The sequence below is a fragment of the Triturus cristatus genome, chromosome 9, assembly GCF_964204655.1.
Source record: "Triturus cristatus chromosome 9, aTriCri1.1, whole genome shotgun sequence".
NCBI classification, from domain to species: domain Eukaryota; kingdom Metazoa; phylum Chordata; class Amphibia; order Caudata; family Salamandridae; genus Triturus; species Triturus cristatus.
In genome coordinates, this window is record NC_140592.1 from 744388820 (window position 1) to 744407114 (window position 18295).

The following is an 18295-nucleotide window of genomic DNA, read 5'->3' on the forward strand; positions in this document are numbered from 1 at the left end:
TTGGAACACCTTCTTGAGGTTGGATAGTGCTGTATCTAGGGACGTAAATGTATTAACCTACTTAGATATATCCTTTACAAATATATCCCGGAAGAGATGTCCTTCAGCTAAGGGACCGTCATCAGCCGAAGCACGCTCCGTCAAGTTTGTGTCCATGCACTTCAGAGGGGACTTCCACCTCTCAGAGGACATAGAGCAGTTTGCATTTCCCAGTAGGCTTATAGCCTGCTGGGCCCAACCTGCCAGGATATCGGGGTCAATAGTGGAGCCAGCCTCCTTGGCCATTAAGGCCATTTCCATAATTTTTGCAAGTGGCCCTGTAAGTTCCAGCAGCTTATCCTGGCACCCGCACCAGGCAAAGTTGATTCCCTTCTTGGGATCCTTGGCAAACTTTTTCAGAAATATCATCATGTTAGGGTTGATCTCTGGAGTTTACGCAACCTAGCTGGGAAGGTCTGGTCTCGGACATTCCGCCCTAAGACCGTTGCAAACTTCTTTGTCGAACCCTTTTTGCACTTATTGTGTCAATATTCTGACACCGCTGGAGATGACTGTGGGTGGACTATGTCCTCTGGGTTAAAGTTGAAGGGTCGGAAGGGGAACGGGAAGGAGCTGGCGGTCTAGCATAGGTTGACTTTTTGGCTTTCTTGCATCTCGGGGTGGTATAGTAGTATGAATGGGTGGAGTCTGTATGCGTAGAATCTATCGGTATCATCCTAACGCTTGGACTGCGACGCTTTGGAGGTAGTAGGGCCTGAACAATATTCATGATCTCCAAGAGAACCTTAGGAAAGGTTAGACAAGGCATCAATATGAGGCCACTCAGATGAATTGGCTTTTGCATTGCGAGGCGGATCATCATTACCTTCCGGAGATTTCGGTGCAACCTACCAATAATTCCCATGCCGTTTGGCAAATCTGTCTAGTTGGGTTGTAATGGGCTTCAAGACAGCCGCCAAAGCCTGATTGACTGTAAGAGGTTTAGCAGTCTCAATTGCCCTGTTGACAGACTGCTGCACTGAAGCATCCAGTGCATCAACTAAATTTCCCTCCAAACGGTGCCCTTGATCCTCATCATAGTAGGATTCATACTCCTCCTCCACAAAAGGCACCCACTCAGTCATGATGGAAATATATGTGGTCCATAGTCAAGTCTATTCAAAAGGATAATTGGAGGAGGGAGGCAACTCAGGTGCAGATGAAATAATAGTATGATTAAGCTCCTCAGCCACTGCTGTAATCAAAATTATTACATCCCACCTGTATGAAGAGCGGGGGCATCAGGGAGGGTCTAGATGTAATAAATACAAGAAGTGTGCACTTCACTCGAAATTAGGGTAAATGCTCTGTTGTTGCAGCACGAGCCAGCGTCCATATCGCGCTGTGAAGACTATTAAAGTCAGTGCTGTACTGAGCGTTAAAAGGAACACATCATTGAGGAGGAGGTGAGAGAGGACTGTGCGTAGCCCCAATATAGCCCAAATGGGCTACGCGCTTCCTAGGCTCACTTACTCAGGCCCGATTAGCAATGGCGCCGGGCGATATAAGTGGCCAGGCACAGCCTCGTTAGGTACAGTATAGACTTTGCTGGGCTGTGGAGAAAATGCAAAAAGCACTCGCATAATCAGCTAATGAACGTGCAAACTCTTTCCCAGTCACGAGAGAGGTTACCCCCGCAGGGACTCAAGGAATGCATTAAGCAATGACATACAGTTACATTACTAGAAAAAGCAACAAAAGCATGACTACAAATATATGGAAAGAAATAAAGAGGCACTTATCTTGACTGCTGAGCAGCAAAAAAAGAGGCTCTCCAGATGGTGTTATCTGTACTTATAAGGGCTACTGGGCATGATTGGTGGTAAGAGCAAAGTATCATGAGATATGTAGTGTATGTTGTACATAAAAAGTTTTTTAATTGGCTGCTGTATTTTTACAGTAAAGGAAGAAAAGCATAATCAGAGCCTCCCCGTCCTGAAATAAAATTCATATTCTGAAAGAGCTAAAGAACCACGCAAATAGTAGAAACGCTCTATTCTAACACACAAAATATGCATCTGCTACACACTACACAAGTTCTCAGTATACTTAATACTAAATCTACAATCCGTAAAATGCTCAAATCAAAATTTGGTAATATTACAGTAAGGCAATAAACCATACATTTCAAAACCACAACCTTTGCTACAGGTGCTTGCTTATACGCAAAGTCAACCAGTGGCAGAGGGTATGTCAATACACAGCAACTGCAGAGATTCTACATTTACAAACCCGTTGACTAGACTACTGCAATATTTAGGGTTTATAATAACCCGTTTGTTTATGAAAGAGTGAAAATAGATGATTAAGACTGGTAAGCAGTTTGGAATCACAAATTCAGTCCGTTGTTTAGGAAAACGAAGGATTAATTTAAATTGATTTATAAGCACATATGTTCCAGAATTACTTTTGCCCCCCCAAAGCCTCCCTAGAGTGACCACGGATATACACTTCCTGTTAGGTAGCCTTTTTCGGACCAGTGCGTCATTATTTTACATCGCGTCCCGGAAGCTCCGGATTCGGAGCAGGCTGTCACTTCCGGCTTTTTCCGACCCGGATGCTTTTCGAGCTGGAGCGTTTGTGAAGATGGAGCCGGAGGGACCGCGGGCGGGTCGAGAAGAGGAAGGTAACATTCGGTGCTTCAGGTTGTTGAGGGAGGGGGGCTTAGGTCAAGGGGTTGTATGGGACACATGGGAAGTGGTAACATTCCGTTGGGGGCTTGCAAGAAGCAGAAAGATACTCGGATATTGGGTCGTATTAGGATCGCGGGAGGTGCATTGGTGAGGTCGTGGTAGATTGGGCAGCAAAGTCGATGCCCTCCAAACACTGTATTTAGTGATGAGGTAGTAAGCCCGGTTAGAAGATGGGTGAATTAATTTCAGAGGTGATCGAAAGTCCATTTGAGTTAATTACGGGCTGAACTCGAAGAATGTAAGTATGTTCATGATGCGGTGGCGCATAAGTGAGAAAGACCAGGATTTTGGGATGCAATACTACAGCTTAGGTTGTAAAGTCTAGTTGGTGATAACAACAGGATGGTCTTATAGGCTTTGTGTATGATTTTGGTGAGGGAGCATGGAAGAAGTGAGAACTTGATATGTTTGTGAGTTGGGTTGTGCAGCCCTTTGAGGCAGACATATTCTAAAATAAGGTTGTAATAGAATGATAACGAATCAAGTAAAATAACAAGTTTAAATGATTGAAATTGTAGTGAAATCGGGCTGAAGCACACCATGCTGAAAGATAGAGCCCGGCTGCCGTAAAGAGTGTCCATGCTGGAGGTTGGAGGGATAAATTCTGCATTCAAATTCAAGCAGCTAGGTTGCCCAAGCTTAACACAGGCAAATAGTAATACAAGCAGGAAACCAATAATAAAAGTCCCCAAACAGATAAACAAAAGAGCGTAAAGATACAATACTTGGTCCCTGCTCTGTGGGAGTAGACGAAAGATCAAAAAGAGGAAGGATTGACCACTACCTAGCAAGGATTTTTAAAGGACGCTGAAACAAAAAGCAGGGGAGTGGCTTTAAGCCCTCGAGGGAAGTATTTACTAAAGTATGTACAATAGGTTTTAAATGCTCCACCTAAAAATGAGCTACTCTTGATATCAAGATGTAATGAAGTAAAACACTAATGACCAATATCAGCATCTACCTTGCACACTGTCCCGTAATCACAGTGGCTTTGCCTTGGGCATGGAAGCCTCTTGGCCTTGTCTGGAGAATCACTGTCACTCAACTTGTGAACTAGTTGGAAATGTGGAACCTGTAGAGACTGTTTTTAATCACAGCCATTCATTTTGCCAAAGTGTGTGCCCTTGGGCATTACTTTTTGAACTTTATTTCACTGTCCCTTTTTTGGTAAGATTGTGTTTAGAATCAGTGTAAAAGGTGCCGGTAACAGTGTGGTAAAAAATGGACTGCATGTTACATCTGGGAAGAGAAAAGTGCCCAGTCTCATTCTATATTGCAATATGGTGGTACATGTATAGCTTTTCAGCAAGTAGCAGTGTGCTAGTCTCGGGTCTACAACTTTAACAAACTGTTGAATGCTTGACAGATCATACTCTCCCTTTGCCTCTGCCATGGATCTATCAATATGTCAATGCTTTGAAACGATCTTAATGGAAGAAATAAACACCAAGCGAATACTCGCAGGGCAGGTCTCCTTCACAGTTGTTGCTAACACATCCAGGACTGTTTATAGACTGGTGGATACAATTAGCTTGAAGTAACGGACCCGGGTAGTACGTTTTTCGTACAGGCGGGAAAGGAACCCAATAATGGCCCTAGTGGCACCCATCTCTGATAAAGTTGACCACGACAAATGGTGATCAACTAAATCAAATGCGCTGCTTAGATCAGCAAAACAAAGGTAAAGGGATTCTGATTTTGCCCTAGTACATTTCCCAATAATCAATACTAGATTAGTACATTGTTCGATAGCCCCTAAACGTTTCCATACCCATATTGGACAGGTGACAGAACAGAATATTCAGTCGCCCATTCCTCCAATCTTTCAAGGAGAACCCTACTCATTACTTTTATAGATGTATCTGAGTGATATTGGACGGTAATTTCTAGGGTCTTCTTTATTCTCCTTTTTGAATATAGGTATAATTATCGATTCGTACCATGTCTTGGGAATTATATCAGTAGCAGCTGTGTTAAAAACCCTAGTTAGAATGGGTCCCCCTAGACCAGGCGCTGTTTTGAAGACATCAACCGGGACACCATCCTGCCCTGGGGCCCTTCCCCTGCACTAGTATTAATAGCTTGAATCACTTCTTCGTTTGTAATGTTTAGGGAGAGGTTAATCCACTGGCCGGGTGTTCATCCTGCCCTGTATCCGGCTCCCTATTACTTAGAAAAATTTTGGAAAAATGTTCCACCCATTTATCTGCTGGTACAAAAGAACACGTTTCTGGGACACTATCGTTCTTCAGAAATGGGGCAGTTACCGTCTCCCAGAAAAGTTTATTGTTACTAGTTTTAGCAGCAATGGCCAGATTTTCCCATGCCTCTTCCTTAAGAATCCTTTTACGGTATGTTATAGCAGTTTTATATTCGAACCTTAAAGATTGAATAATAGATAGGTCACGTGGGGATTGGGACTGGGCACATTTAAACACTTAAGTGCTTTGGTGCAGGCGCCATCAAACCACCCCTTCTTATTACCAAATGGCCCAGGGATCTTTGTTAAAATGGAGTTGATCGATTTAGTAATGTTAAAAAAGTTCTCAATTAATACCAATGGGGTAATTTCCTCCTGGAGGCAATATGTTATTTCGGTTTTATTAGCAATTACAATTTTCTTCATTGTTAGTATGGGGTCAATACCAGTCCATTTAATGGTAACCCCATTAGTTCCAACTAGTTTTATATGTGTGATTGAGTGAAGGACATCCATCCTCTTCCCCCAAAGCAGGAAGGGTAGTCTTAAGAGGTTATGATCACTAAGCACGGAGGGAACCACAGTGAGATTGCCCCACAAATGGCTTACATGAGCGGAAACCAGGACATGATCAATTATAGAGCAAGAGTTTCTACCTATCAAGGTTGGATCGGGGGTCTCATTTACACCCCCAGCTCCTCTAAGGAGGACAAGATCATATTTACACCATCATCAGGTTAAGTGCTTCCCCATAGGTCGTGTGGCAGAAATGATCAGATTCCTCCTCTATATTTATAAGGCCACATGGCTTAGTATTAGGTGCTCCACAGGCCTGTAGGTTGAAATCCCCTGCCCAGATAATGGCGTACTCAACATTAATCCCAGATAAAAATGTTTCCAGGCCCTGATCAATTTATATTATCGCACTATCGCGTGAACTATCAAAAACATTATTGTAAAAATTTACAATTATCAGATCTTTCTTCCCCTTTTTGCTTAGCCATAGAAATTGCGCATATGGGCCTATGGTTAAAACTTTTCTGACAGTGGCAATTTTATTTGAAAGAAGAATTTGCAGGCCCCCCTTTGCCCGTCCAGAATGTGATCTAGTAGCTACTACAAAATGTGATGAATATCCTTCAACATGGACGAGGCTAGTAGACCAAGTCTCCTGAAGACATATAACATCGTTACTATGAATGAACTTGGCCCAAGCAGGTATAAGAACCTTACCAGCAAGCCCATACACATTCCAGGTTGCAAATACAAGCCTGCCATTGTTGTAATGCTCAACACGATGATTTACTGGGTAGTTTACGGAGTCATTACTAATTCCCTCATTGTCAGATAAATCATAATTGTCTGCTGCTAAGGGTGAAAACAGGGTGCTTTCAGTTACAGTTTGCGACCCATTAATTCTATTATCCGATGTATTCACATCCCTAGCAAGTAGTATGTCATTCAATTTTCCCAGGCAGCTATGGTTGGGGTCATCAGGATGGCTAGCCCTAATGCTAGGGGCGTAGTTAATAGATTCCCCGGCTCCAGGAGTCATGGTTTTGTTACCTACACAACAAAGGGTAGATCGAGTTGGCCCTTGTTGCACTACAGAGGTCAACATGGGGGAGAGTCAATCAATGTTCTCTAGATCTTGTAAAATATCAAATCTGTTATACATTGGCAACCTGCATCAATCTTGTGTACTAAAATTAGTACTAGGGTTAGTAGATCTCTGCTTTATAAAGTAGTTAGAATTATTAGTTGGGGGTAAAAAAAGCCAAGGGGCAATACATTTATACCATTTCTATTTACAAGATCGCTGCAGAGTCTCCATAGAACCTCCTGTACCAACCTCCACGACCTAAAGGTAAGTACAATACAATCACCTGGGAATTTTTTCTCCATTTTCCCCACCCAGCCAACTCGTCTTACCATTTTAAACTTGTCAAAAGGAACCCATGAGAGCCCAGTTTTTGTCCCCAACCAGGAAAGGGACTTATTTCTCAGACCCTCCCATGTTTCCTTGATCATAGGAGTTAGACGTGGGGCATTTACTAGTACGATGGTATATGGGGTAGCTTCTGGGGACAGATTTAATCTGTCCTCCTCCATTACCAAGTGGGGCACACGTGGGATAAGCGGGGGTCGAGGCTGGAATTGTGTCTCAGTTAAATTAAGGAGACCCAGAGTCCCTGTATAGGAAACGTTATTGGCTCCCTTATGGCCTTCTAGTGGTTCATGTGCCATATGCATGTCTGTAATTTGCATAGGAGGAGTCATCTTTCCAATTTCCCGCACAAGGTTTAGAGGATTATGTGAGGGTTTTATTGTGGAGTTAGTTGAAGTTATTCCCCGTCCCATCCTTAGGGTATCCTCAATGACACTAAGCTTGGTCATCAATTTGTCTAGAGCAGCCAAAATAAGACGATTACTAGGAACATCAGGTACAGCTGGTGTATCTAGACCCGCACCTGCCCCTTCCCCAATGAGTTGCAAACCCTTATGTTTGTCCGACAAAATAGACCTGGTAGACAGTACTGCGTCCGTATGATCTAGATGGCCCTGAAACAGAGCAACGCTATTGTCTATTAGTTCTTTAATGCACCTAAGGGCCCAGTCATCAGCATAGTCCCCAGGAGTGTTAGAATCTGCGTCCACAGGTGTGTACATTGGGGAAACGGGGGGTGTGACTTCTGTTTGCGTGCCAATGGAACATGTTTGAGTCACTCCCCCATTAGCACGCCTCCTCTGTTGCTTAGCTTTTTGAATACAAACACCACCCTTGCGCTTCCCTGGAACCTCCTTTTTTTGTCTATATGTTGAGGTTTAGTTGCTCAGTTCCTAGTAGGTCTGCCAGGGCCTTGAGGAGTAGCTGCAAGAGTAGTTTCTACTACTGGTAGGTTGCATGGATAAGACTCTGCTTGTGCAATAATTGGCGATCTAGTAACTCCAGTATCTCCAGAAGAAATATGGCCCAGAGAGAGACGCCTCTGCAAAGTCACAGGATCAAGAGAGAGGCGCCTCTCAGTCAATGCGATTTCGTGGTTAAGCATAGATTCAGCCCTAACAATGAAGTCATCCAGGGTCCCCGCTACATCCTTGCGCTTACTCATAGTGGGATACTAATGATAACAAGGTACAAAGTATGAAGATACAAGGGAATAATTGTGGCACAGACAAGTCTCCGAGTAACAAAATATATGTTATGGCCACAGTACCTGGGGACAGACGATGATTCGACAAGACCCCCGTCTTACTGTTGTTAGGGGGGTAGCCCAGCCCGGCCTCTTCTGGGCGATGATGGGCAAGGACGGGCCCGCCCTTGGCCCGGGCGCGTCCCGCAAATGGGTGCCGCGGCTTGATTATATGCGCCTCCGGGTGCGCCAAACACAGAACGCCGTCAGCACCTCCTGGCGCGGGCAAAGCAGGCTGGATCTTCGCGTTCCCCCTGAGCGCCGTAATGAGGGTGTTGAAAAGCGTCTCCCGCAAAGCGGGTGCCGCGACTGGATTATATGCGCCTCCGGGCGTGCCGAACACAGAACGCCGTCAGCGCCTCCTGGCGCGGGCAAAGCAGGCTGGATCTTCGAGTCCCCCCTGAGCGCGGTAATGAGGGTGTTGAAAAGCGTCTCCCCGGATGAATCAAAGTGAAAGCATATGAATCTCTACACAAGAACATGTACAGGATATCAACAGATCTAACAAATGCACAGGTATTGACTCAGAAAACCTGCCTGCACAGAGCCCTAATGCATAGTGGCCCACGATCAGTGTTATTCCATCGTCCACCTTTCATCACCAATTTATTTATTTTTGTTTTATTTACAAACTTCAGCGTAACACTTTGAGAGAGGTTTATATAGTATCTTTGGTGGTGCATAGGTTAAGGAAATTTTTGATTAAATACATGTGTAGTCAACTTAATTGGTTATGGTAAATTACATCAATATCTGTATATGATTGGCAAGAACAACCTGTAATACGAGGACACTAGTCTAGCTAAGTCTCTTTCTAGGATATATATGTGTGTGTGTGTATATATATATATCTCTTTCTTCACCTGGTATCGCTGTTACACCATTCAAATGACGATCGCATACCCTAGTTCGGTGCAATATTTGATTTATTTGTAATAAGCGCCCTGCACCACCGCCATGATGCGTTTCGGGCAGCAAGGTGCCCTTGATCACATGACGCGCATGTGGAGTGCTTCCCCAAATTTAAAGTGACAGTGCATATGCATGGTTTCTCACGTCATAAGACATAGATATAGAAAGCACCTGCAATCTTTTTTACAAATAAGAAAGAGAACAAGTTTACAATTCTTTAAATAATGCTCAATAAAATAGACGGCAATAAATAAATGTTATCAGACATTCTATAGTATTAAAAGCAGTATATGTGGTAAAAACATTCAAAACAAATGTAATATGTTTCAAACATTTAAAACCTCAACCCATAACACAAACCATACAAAATTTCATTTTATGTCTGGTTCATAAATATGTGCAAAATAGCAAACGGGCGAGGTAAACAAAGTATTGACTCTTAATAATATTGCCCAAGTGGGTCATAATTGCAAGTGTTTTCATAATTTAAATTTGCCTAAAGGGCATGAGCAAAAAACGGTGTCGATGAACCCCTGTTAGTAGTCACAGCCGTGACATACTAAAGTGCAAATGTGTGAAAGAGTGGGAAGATATAAAAGAAATTATCAGGGAGGCAGCAGCTAAATGGATTTAAGATCTTATTTAAAATCTCATTTAAAGGAATTAAATACAATCACAGACATGTAAAAAAAAATCCTTGCTCGAATTTAAGCCTTGGGGTATTTTGCTATCCAGTTCTAAAATGTATTGTGTTTCCAGTTTACGAAACAATGCTTCCCGGTTGCCTCCTCGCTTTTGAGGAAGAATGGTATCTATGACAAAGTATTTTAAATTGTCCAACTTACTGTCATGATATTCTTTAAAATGTCTGGCTACCGGGTAAGTAACATCAATATTGATAATTGCTCTCAGGTGCTGGAGTACTCGTTTATGTACCTGCAATTTCGTACTCCCTACATATTGCAGGTTACACGAGCACTCCTGCACATAAACTGCATATTCTGTTCTACAGTTCAGACTTTTAGTGATTGGTACTGAATTGGGTTTAAAAGGTGTAATATAGTTCGTGTGTATATATATATATATATATATATATATATATATTGTGCATGTCTCACTGGTGAAATGCTGAAGAATATGCTAATAAATGCACAATAAAAAGACTGTCACGGTGTGTAAACAGGCGAGTTATGTGTGTGTGTCACAGTTGAATTGATGCACCACACGTACCTGCTAAGGAACATGGACTGTTGCCAGTAATCCGAACGTCGTTTTATGTGTGTCTTTCACAGTGTGTAAACAGGCGAAATGGGTATGGCTTGAATCGCACGTCACAACGTTTGCCACCAGCACGTCAGAACGTCACAACATGCAACCGGAATTTAGAATGCATCTCCTTGCTGAGTGCATCAATTAAAATAGAGCTTGCATTCGGAAATTAACAGCGCATATAGAATACTGTAATGCTCACGCTAGCAAAAGTAAACAGCAGGTGCATCAATCGAAAGATTGAACTGCTGTTCCCCAAATATACAGCGGTGCTGCAGCCAAACTCCCAGAAAGAAACAGAAAATCTCAAGTGTCCATATATACGATTGGCTAGTCAGGAGCACTGAAGTGTGCAAAGTTTCAAAATTTGCTATTGCAAATTATAGTGAATAGTGTTGCTTGCAATTATGGTAATGTCGCTGGGTTCCAGAATGTCCACACTCGCTCGTCGCCATAAAAATGTAGATCAAGGCAAGAAATAAGAGGTCTGGAAACACTGATGTCTTCAGTTAAAGATGTATTCTTGGAAAGGACACAGGACTGCTACCCTACACAGCAGCACAGCAAGTGACTGCTTACATGTCCACACTCTAGAATCCCCCCTCATGACAGATTGGTTCCACCAGAGAATAATATATACAGTAAGCATACTACAATTCCCATTATACACATGTGTAAGAGGCTTTCAAGGCACTTGGATTAAGCAACCAACCCCTCAAGTTCTTTCATTTCTCAAAACATTGCTTAACTCGTCTAATTTCTTTTTTGCCACCTTTTTAGAATGTAAAGAATTGATCGGCATGCCTATGCGTTGCACCACCTAGGGCATTCTGCTTTCAAGCCCAACAACATTTACAAACTAAGCATTCCCTATCTTTGTTTGAGGTGCATAGGTTTTCTCAGTATGCTTGTAGCCCAATTGTCTATGATAATTTGCTCAGGAAGCCAAGTGTCTTAGATCAGCATAGTTCCATGTAGGCAGCTTAAAGTCCAGGCACTCAAAAAGTAAGGACGTCTCTCTGAATGTAAGTATTGGTTTTGAGATGATTCAGGACCACTTTTCAAAATCTTTGGGCTTTATTTTGTGCCTAGGGTGCTTGTGATTTATTCCATAACCATAGTCTATGGTCCCTTAATGCCCTATCTTCTTCTGTCTACCTCATCAACATGCTCCTGGCAACCGCAGCATGCACAAGTAGTCTGGAACTTGCCCACTGTGATCTCACAATTGGCTCAAGGTCCTGAAGGCTGGTTAACCCACCTGAGGTGAACACTTCCACTGAGCTTTGTCCTGACACAGGGGTCGGTCCGTTCTTGTCATCCTCCTGAGGTCAGGCCCCCACCTCTCCAAGTAGAAAGCTGGCAAACAATTCTGAATGGCATTTGTCAGATGCCACTCCAGCCAACAGCAGTGCTTCCCTTTTTACGGGTAAGTGCCTTTGACTCCCTTTGCAGGTTACTGGTTTGTTGATGGCATAAAATAAGTCCAAACAATGGTCAGGCTTGTACACCCACGTGTCAATATATTGGTCGAAAAGTATTCACTTAATAGGTGCAGACTATTTAATCCTCCGGAGTATGGGGTATAAATTTAACCAAACATTGCGTTATCCCCAGCACGCGGGGAATGTCCCTAATCTGCACCCTGGTTCAAACTGATTAAATTATTCAAAAGTTAATCCAATTTAGCTCCAAGAAATTTCTTTAATTTCAATAACCTGCTTCATTTCAACTTTGAATACCCTTTCTAAATTTTTTGTTTTTATAACTCCTACGTGCCCAGTGGGCTATTTAGTCATCGGTGTCATGGTATGTAATAACATTAAAACCGTCTCCTCTAATGATACAACCCCGTTTGTACCTTAAGGGTAACTTTCAAATCATCCCGACGTGATAAACACAATTGTTTCAGAGTGTGACATGTCCTCAGGTTTCCCCGTACTTTCCTAATGCCTTTCCCATAAAACGTATGCAAAGTACACCCTCTCTTGGCAGACCAAAATGCGCACCATCACATTGAGAGTTGATTGCCTTTATCAAATTACAGATAAAATATTTTGTAAGTCCAATTACTGTATCAATGACAAAATTGGATTGTTCAGCATACAGTGCAGTCATTGGTGATTGGGATGTCGAGCATAAAGTTAGTGTTTCAGAGTAATTGTGTTTAAAAAAGCCACCTGTCGGTGCGTTCTTCTGCCCATTGTACTACTTGAGTGGTTGCAATTGAAGATTAGTTGTAGCTAAGGCTTCCTTGCCTTGCTTAAGGGTGAGTGACAACTAAGTTTTGCAGGGAACAATATTACTCACTTCTTCCGCTGTCATTTTGGGGACTACTAGAGAAAACAAGCACTGGCAAAGCCAGTAGGTCTTGCCTTACAGGAGCTGGTGGAGGTGGGTAAAGGGTGAAGAGGGGGGCAACTGGGGGTGGGTAACAGGACAGTCAAAAAAGTGATATGAACCTGCCAGCGCTAGGTGCTTCGTACGTTTTCTTTTTTCATTCTGAGAGTGGGAGAAGAAATTTGGAGGGAGTGTAGTGGGGCAGAAGAAATTAGGATGGGAGGGGGAAGAAGAACCAGGATGGAGACGTGTGGAGGGGAAAAGAACCATGATGAGGTTGATGGGGTGGGGGGGGGGGAGACAGGGTGGATGGAGAAAAAACAGGATGGGGCAGATGGGGTAATGTTCAAATAAAAACACTTTGAAGTGGCCAGCATGTTTTTTAAAAAAATAGTGTGTGAATCACAGCACGAGCAGCAGTGTAACACTAAAGTTAATCTGTGCATGGTGGTCCTGCGCCACCCAAAGATAAGGAAGTGATGCATGCCTAGTAGAAGGTGGCAAAGAAGAGTGACCACGCTACCAACGAATGGTAAGCAATGGGTGGGTTCCAAGCCCATTATAGAACACAAGAGTCTTGCAAGCAAGAGCGCATGCTCCAACACATGCTCATGCAGGCGGAACCTGAAAAGGGAACATGACTGACCCCTATTCATGCATTGGTGGGAAGACCACAGATGTCTGTTGGGCTCTGGAGCCATGACATTCACCTCACCATCAAATAGAAAGGTCTTGCTGATTCATTTCAATATGGGGGAGGGGGGAGCGGTTCAAGGAAAAAGTACAAATAAGACAGCCGGTCAATCATCCTGTTTTGAGGGGTCAGTAACGCACCCAGGTACCAGTTGTAAGGTCTGCTAATTGCTTTTTCTCTGGGGCCTGGATGTTTTCCTCAAATTCCTGGGTAAAAAAATGATTTCCCGCCAATATTCATCATTGTTCCTAGAGTTCTACCTATGGTCCAGTAGTCATTATGAAGGCCCTATAAATGTTAGATTCCTCATTCCACTCAATCTAATTAGCTCCTTTCTAATTTTTCATATTGCTTATCCAGCTTTTTGTATGTTGAAGTACAAACACTATGGATCTGTAGAGATTGCTGCTCAAAGCCAACAGATGGTGATGGTGGCTACCATTTTAGAGGTAACTGGCAATTTTGCTGTTAGCCAAAGGGGGTTAAGAAAAGCTGAACTGGCGTAGTAAAAATAAAATGCAACCCAATATGTAGGATTCTTAGCATCTGGGTTCCTCTGGTTGACAGCTTTTCTCTTTATTTATTTAAAGAGTTTTATATAGCGCGGACAAGACCTCAGGGTGTATCAGAGTGCTTCACAGAAAGGTAGTTGCATAGTTACAAGGGTACAAGTAATATAAACAACATTAGAACTGGAAGGACCGGAAAAGGACAACATCGGTCAAAACAGTAGAACATTCCAAAAGGGGGGAAGAGTAAGATAGCAAACCTTAGGGTGAGACTTAAGGACTGACCCAAGAATTCTTTCAGCATAACCCTTTGGTTTTCTTGAAAAGAGTGCAAGAGTTAATATCAAAGCTGAACTGGAGAGGACAGAACTGAATGACAATAACAATCATTGTAGTACACTCGAGACAAGGGTAATGCAGCGCCTTCTCAGGTGGGCTGTGGGACTAGCCCAGAAATGTTTTCATCAGAATCAGTTTGACTTCCCATTTGAAGGAAGCTGTGGAATTATTCCGTCTTAATTCCGGTGGTAAGGCGTTCCAAATTCTTGGTGTAATACCGGAGAATGCTTGATTGTATGTTTTCATTTTATGGAATTTCTGTGGTTTAAGTAGTAAGGTGCTGGGGCCTCTAGAGGATCTGGAGCCTCCTGAGAGCTCACGTTTTTGTGCAAGATATAGTGGGGTGTTGAAGTGTAGAGCTTTGTGAGTTATGCAGGCAATTTTTAGAAGTATCAGAGCTTCATACGGGAGCCAATTAAGAGCATTTAACTCAGGCAAGATGTGATGATAAAATTTGGAGCCTGTGATGAGCCTTGCAGCGGAATTGAGAGAGGCCTTGCATGGAGCCATCCTCGCTCTCGGAAGTCCACAGAGGGTTGCACTGCAATAATCCAGCTTAGAGATCACTAATTCTTGCACCGCAGTTTTGAGGTTGTTGTGGGGAAGGAACGGTTTTATTTTTCTTAGGATGCTTAAATGGAAGTTTGCTCCTTTGGTGAGAGAACTGATGTGATTCTGCATGTTCAGATGTCTGTCAAGTATTAATCCGAGTGAGCTCGTAGAGTAAATTATGTTTGGAGTGCAGTTGAGGGCTGTCAGTTGGTGCACCCATTGTGCAATGACTGGGGACTGTTGTCAGGGGCGATGGGGAGGAATTTAGTTTTGAGAGCATTGAATATCAGATGATTGTCAGCCAACTTTGCATTTCTTGAAGAACTGATTTGAGAGATATGATATCCTCTGGGGAGGAGATTTTCAAGTACAGTTGTGTACGATCGGCATACATGTGATAATGGATGTTGGACACTTTCAGTATTTCTGTTAGAGGTTCCATGAACGGGTTGAAGAGAGTGGGTGAGAGAGTGGACCCCTGAGGTAATCTCAGGGTGAGCGAACAGGGGTTGGAGAGGATCTGATTAACCTTCAGCTTTTGGGATCTATTGTGTAGAAAAGAAGACCAGTTAAGCACAATCCCGGATAACCCCATCCTGTGCTCCAGTACACTGATAAGAGTATCATTTTTGACTGTGTCAAACGCTGACGAAAGGTCAAGTAGGATCAAAAGGCACGATTCATTTTGGTTCAGCATACACAGTGCATTATCCACAATATGAATAAGAGCAGATTCCGTGCTATGACTGTAAGAAACACTCCAGTACAGGAAATAAGAGTACAGAGGAGATGTAGATTGGAGATGTGGTTTATTAAGAACAGACACATCTAGCAGGTTCATAAGTCATAACATGAATACTTCAACAACATTCTCTTCCACCTCCCAACCTACCACCACATTTTGAAACAATACAACCCTCGTAAGCGCGAGGCAGCCACGAGCTGTGACAGAAGATGACACACTTGTGTGTGCCACGCACCACAACACCCAACACACCTTCCCGCTTACAAAAAAAACAGACACAAGATTACTTCATGACAAAATCTTTAAATCTATCGGGAAGGCGATGGTCTCGCGCAATCCTGGAGGAAGAATTGTTATAATTGATAGGACATGAAATATGGTTCCCCAAGTAATTGTGTTGCCCAACATCTAAAAACACATTGCTGTCCGAATCATCTTGTCGGTTCATCATTCCTTTGAAAAGGGAAACTCTATTCAAATTCCATACACTTCCACCCTCAATTCTGACAGCATTCTTGAACACCTGAATAACTCTTTTGGGAACTGACCAAACGGGAAGACCTTTGGCAACCCCTTCTTTTTTCGTTATGCGTACCAAATCACCAATAGCAATACCACATTTGCTTACAGAACCCAATTTCTTTTCCATGGCTTGTTTCATTTCTTGTTTGTACGCTTCGACTCTCTCTCAAACTATTTTGTAATCCACTTTTGAAAAAGCATTGCTTTCACCAAGATTCTTCTTCAACCACCAGGGAATAAGTTTAGTACTGGGCTTGCGTCCTCTCAAAAGTTCGAAAGGACTAACTAAAGTGACGGAATTAGGAGAGGTCCTGTATGCCAATACCATGGATTGTAGGGTATTGCGCCAATTTAACCCCCCCCCCTTAATTGAGAGTTGAATAGCCTCTTTCACAACACGGTTGAAACGTTCAACCTGACGATTGACCTCGGGATGGAAAACAGCAATTTTCCTATGAGTAATTCCACATTTTTCCTAAACACTCCATTTCTTTACTAACAAATTGTGGCCCATTGTCTGTGACAATCTCTTGAGGGATACCTTCTCTACAAAAAGTCATCTAGAAACTCAATAACATTTTGTGAAGTAACTTCTTTAACCATCTTCACTTCCAGCCATTTGGAGTAGTAATCAATAAGAACGATCCCAAAAGCCTCATGCTTGGGTAAAACACTAAATGGACCAATAATGTCCAACCCAAGTTTCTGCCATGGACAAGAAGGAAAACCAGTGGGGTGGGGTTCAGGGCATAAAACAGCAGACATGTCAATAACTGAACACTTGGCGCACAAAGTGTTCAACACTCACATCAATGCCGGGCCACCAAAAGAACTCTCTGATGCGTCTCCTGGTAAAAGAAATCCCTAAATGCCCTTCATGGGCAATTCCAATCCTAGTATTTCTCAAGGAATGAGGAGGAATAACTTTGTCACCTCTCATGACCAAACCATTCTCAATGGCCAGCTCATCATGTACCTTAAAATAGCTCATCATATTGCCCAACAATTTCCTCTGTTCAGGCCAACCTTGTGAAATATAGTTCTTGACATTATTCAATTGCACATCTTTCTCCATTTCTAGAAGCCAAACTTCCTCACATAGACAAGATTGTTCACCATATACAAAATTGATATCACAAGCAGTGAATGCTACTTTGCACTCTTCCTCATGGATTTCTTGTGAACAACCAATGGGAACGGGTAATCTAGACATGCAATCAGCATGTATGTTTGCCTTTCCTTGTACATATTCAATCTGGTATTGAAAAGATTGCAACCTGGAAGCGAGACGTGCAGACATTGTTCGCCCCCCGCCTGGGGCCATCAAGAAAATAAGTGGCTTATGGTCAGTTTTAATGGTGACTTTTGTGCCCCATAAGAATGACCTGAAATGTTCTGCCCCCCCAAACACAGGCTAACAGTTCCTTTTCAATAACTGAGTAGTGTTTTTCTGCATCTCTTAACGCCCTGGAAGCATAAGCCACAATCCACTCTTTCCCATAATCTCTTTGTAAAAGGACACCACCTAAACCAGTGTTACTAGCGTCCACCATTATGATAAATGTTTTCCCACATACCAAAGGCTTTAAGCATGGAGCTTTCACAATGAATTCCTTTAAATTCTCAAAAGCTTTAGACATGTCATTGGTCCAAAGAAAATTTGCGTTTTTCTTGAGGAGGGGTCTAAAAGGGTCAACTTTGGAAGCAAAGTTGGGTATAAACTTAGCATAGAACTCAATCAACCCAAGAAAGGCCACCAACTGCTCCTTGGTAGCGGGAACATGAGCTTTTAAAATGCTTTCAATATGACTACGTTTTGGTCTGATGCCTATTCCACTAAACGTATGTCCTAAATATTCTACTTCCCTTGCCTTGATTTTGCATTTATCAAGGCGAAGGGTAAGCCCCTTTTTGGACAAAGCAGTCAGTACTTTTTCTAAGTTCAAATCGTGCTCCTCATCATTCATCCCATAAACCAGTATATTGTCTTGAAAGGCAATGGCATCAGATAAGCTCTCCAAAGTATCTCCCATTATCCTTTGGAACACTGAGGCGGCACTGGCAAGCCCAAAAGGCATACGGCGGTACCTAAAAAGACCATCAGGGGTAATAAAAGCAGTTAATTTCCACGATTCCTCAGCAAGGACAACCTGGTGGTACGCGCTAGCTAAATCGATGCATGAAAATACCTGCGCACCAGCCAAGGTTGAAACCATCTGATGAAGATTGGGTAAGGGAGGGGCATCTGCCCAGATGACATTGTTCAAACTGCGTAAGTCCACACATA

At 42.8% G+C, this 18295-nt stretch overlaps 1 protein-coding gene across 1 annotated transcript in view; it reads left to right on the forward strand.

Moving 5' to 3' along the window:
- The first annotated feature begins 2517 nt into the window (after positions 1–2517).
- The window catches only part of OTUB1 (OTU deubiquitinase, ubiquitin aldehyde binding 1), a 67596-nt gene continuing 51818 nt past the window's right edge, over positions 2518–18295 (forward strand). The window contains exon 1 of the mRNA XM_085626017.1: positions 2518–2665. Within this exon, the coding sequence (XP_085482143.1) occupies positions 2626–2665 (40 nt within the window). The 5' untranslated portion in view covers positions 2518–2625. The remainder of the gene's footprint in view (positions 2666–18295) is intronic.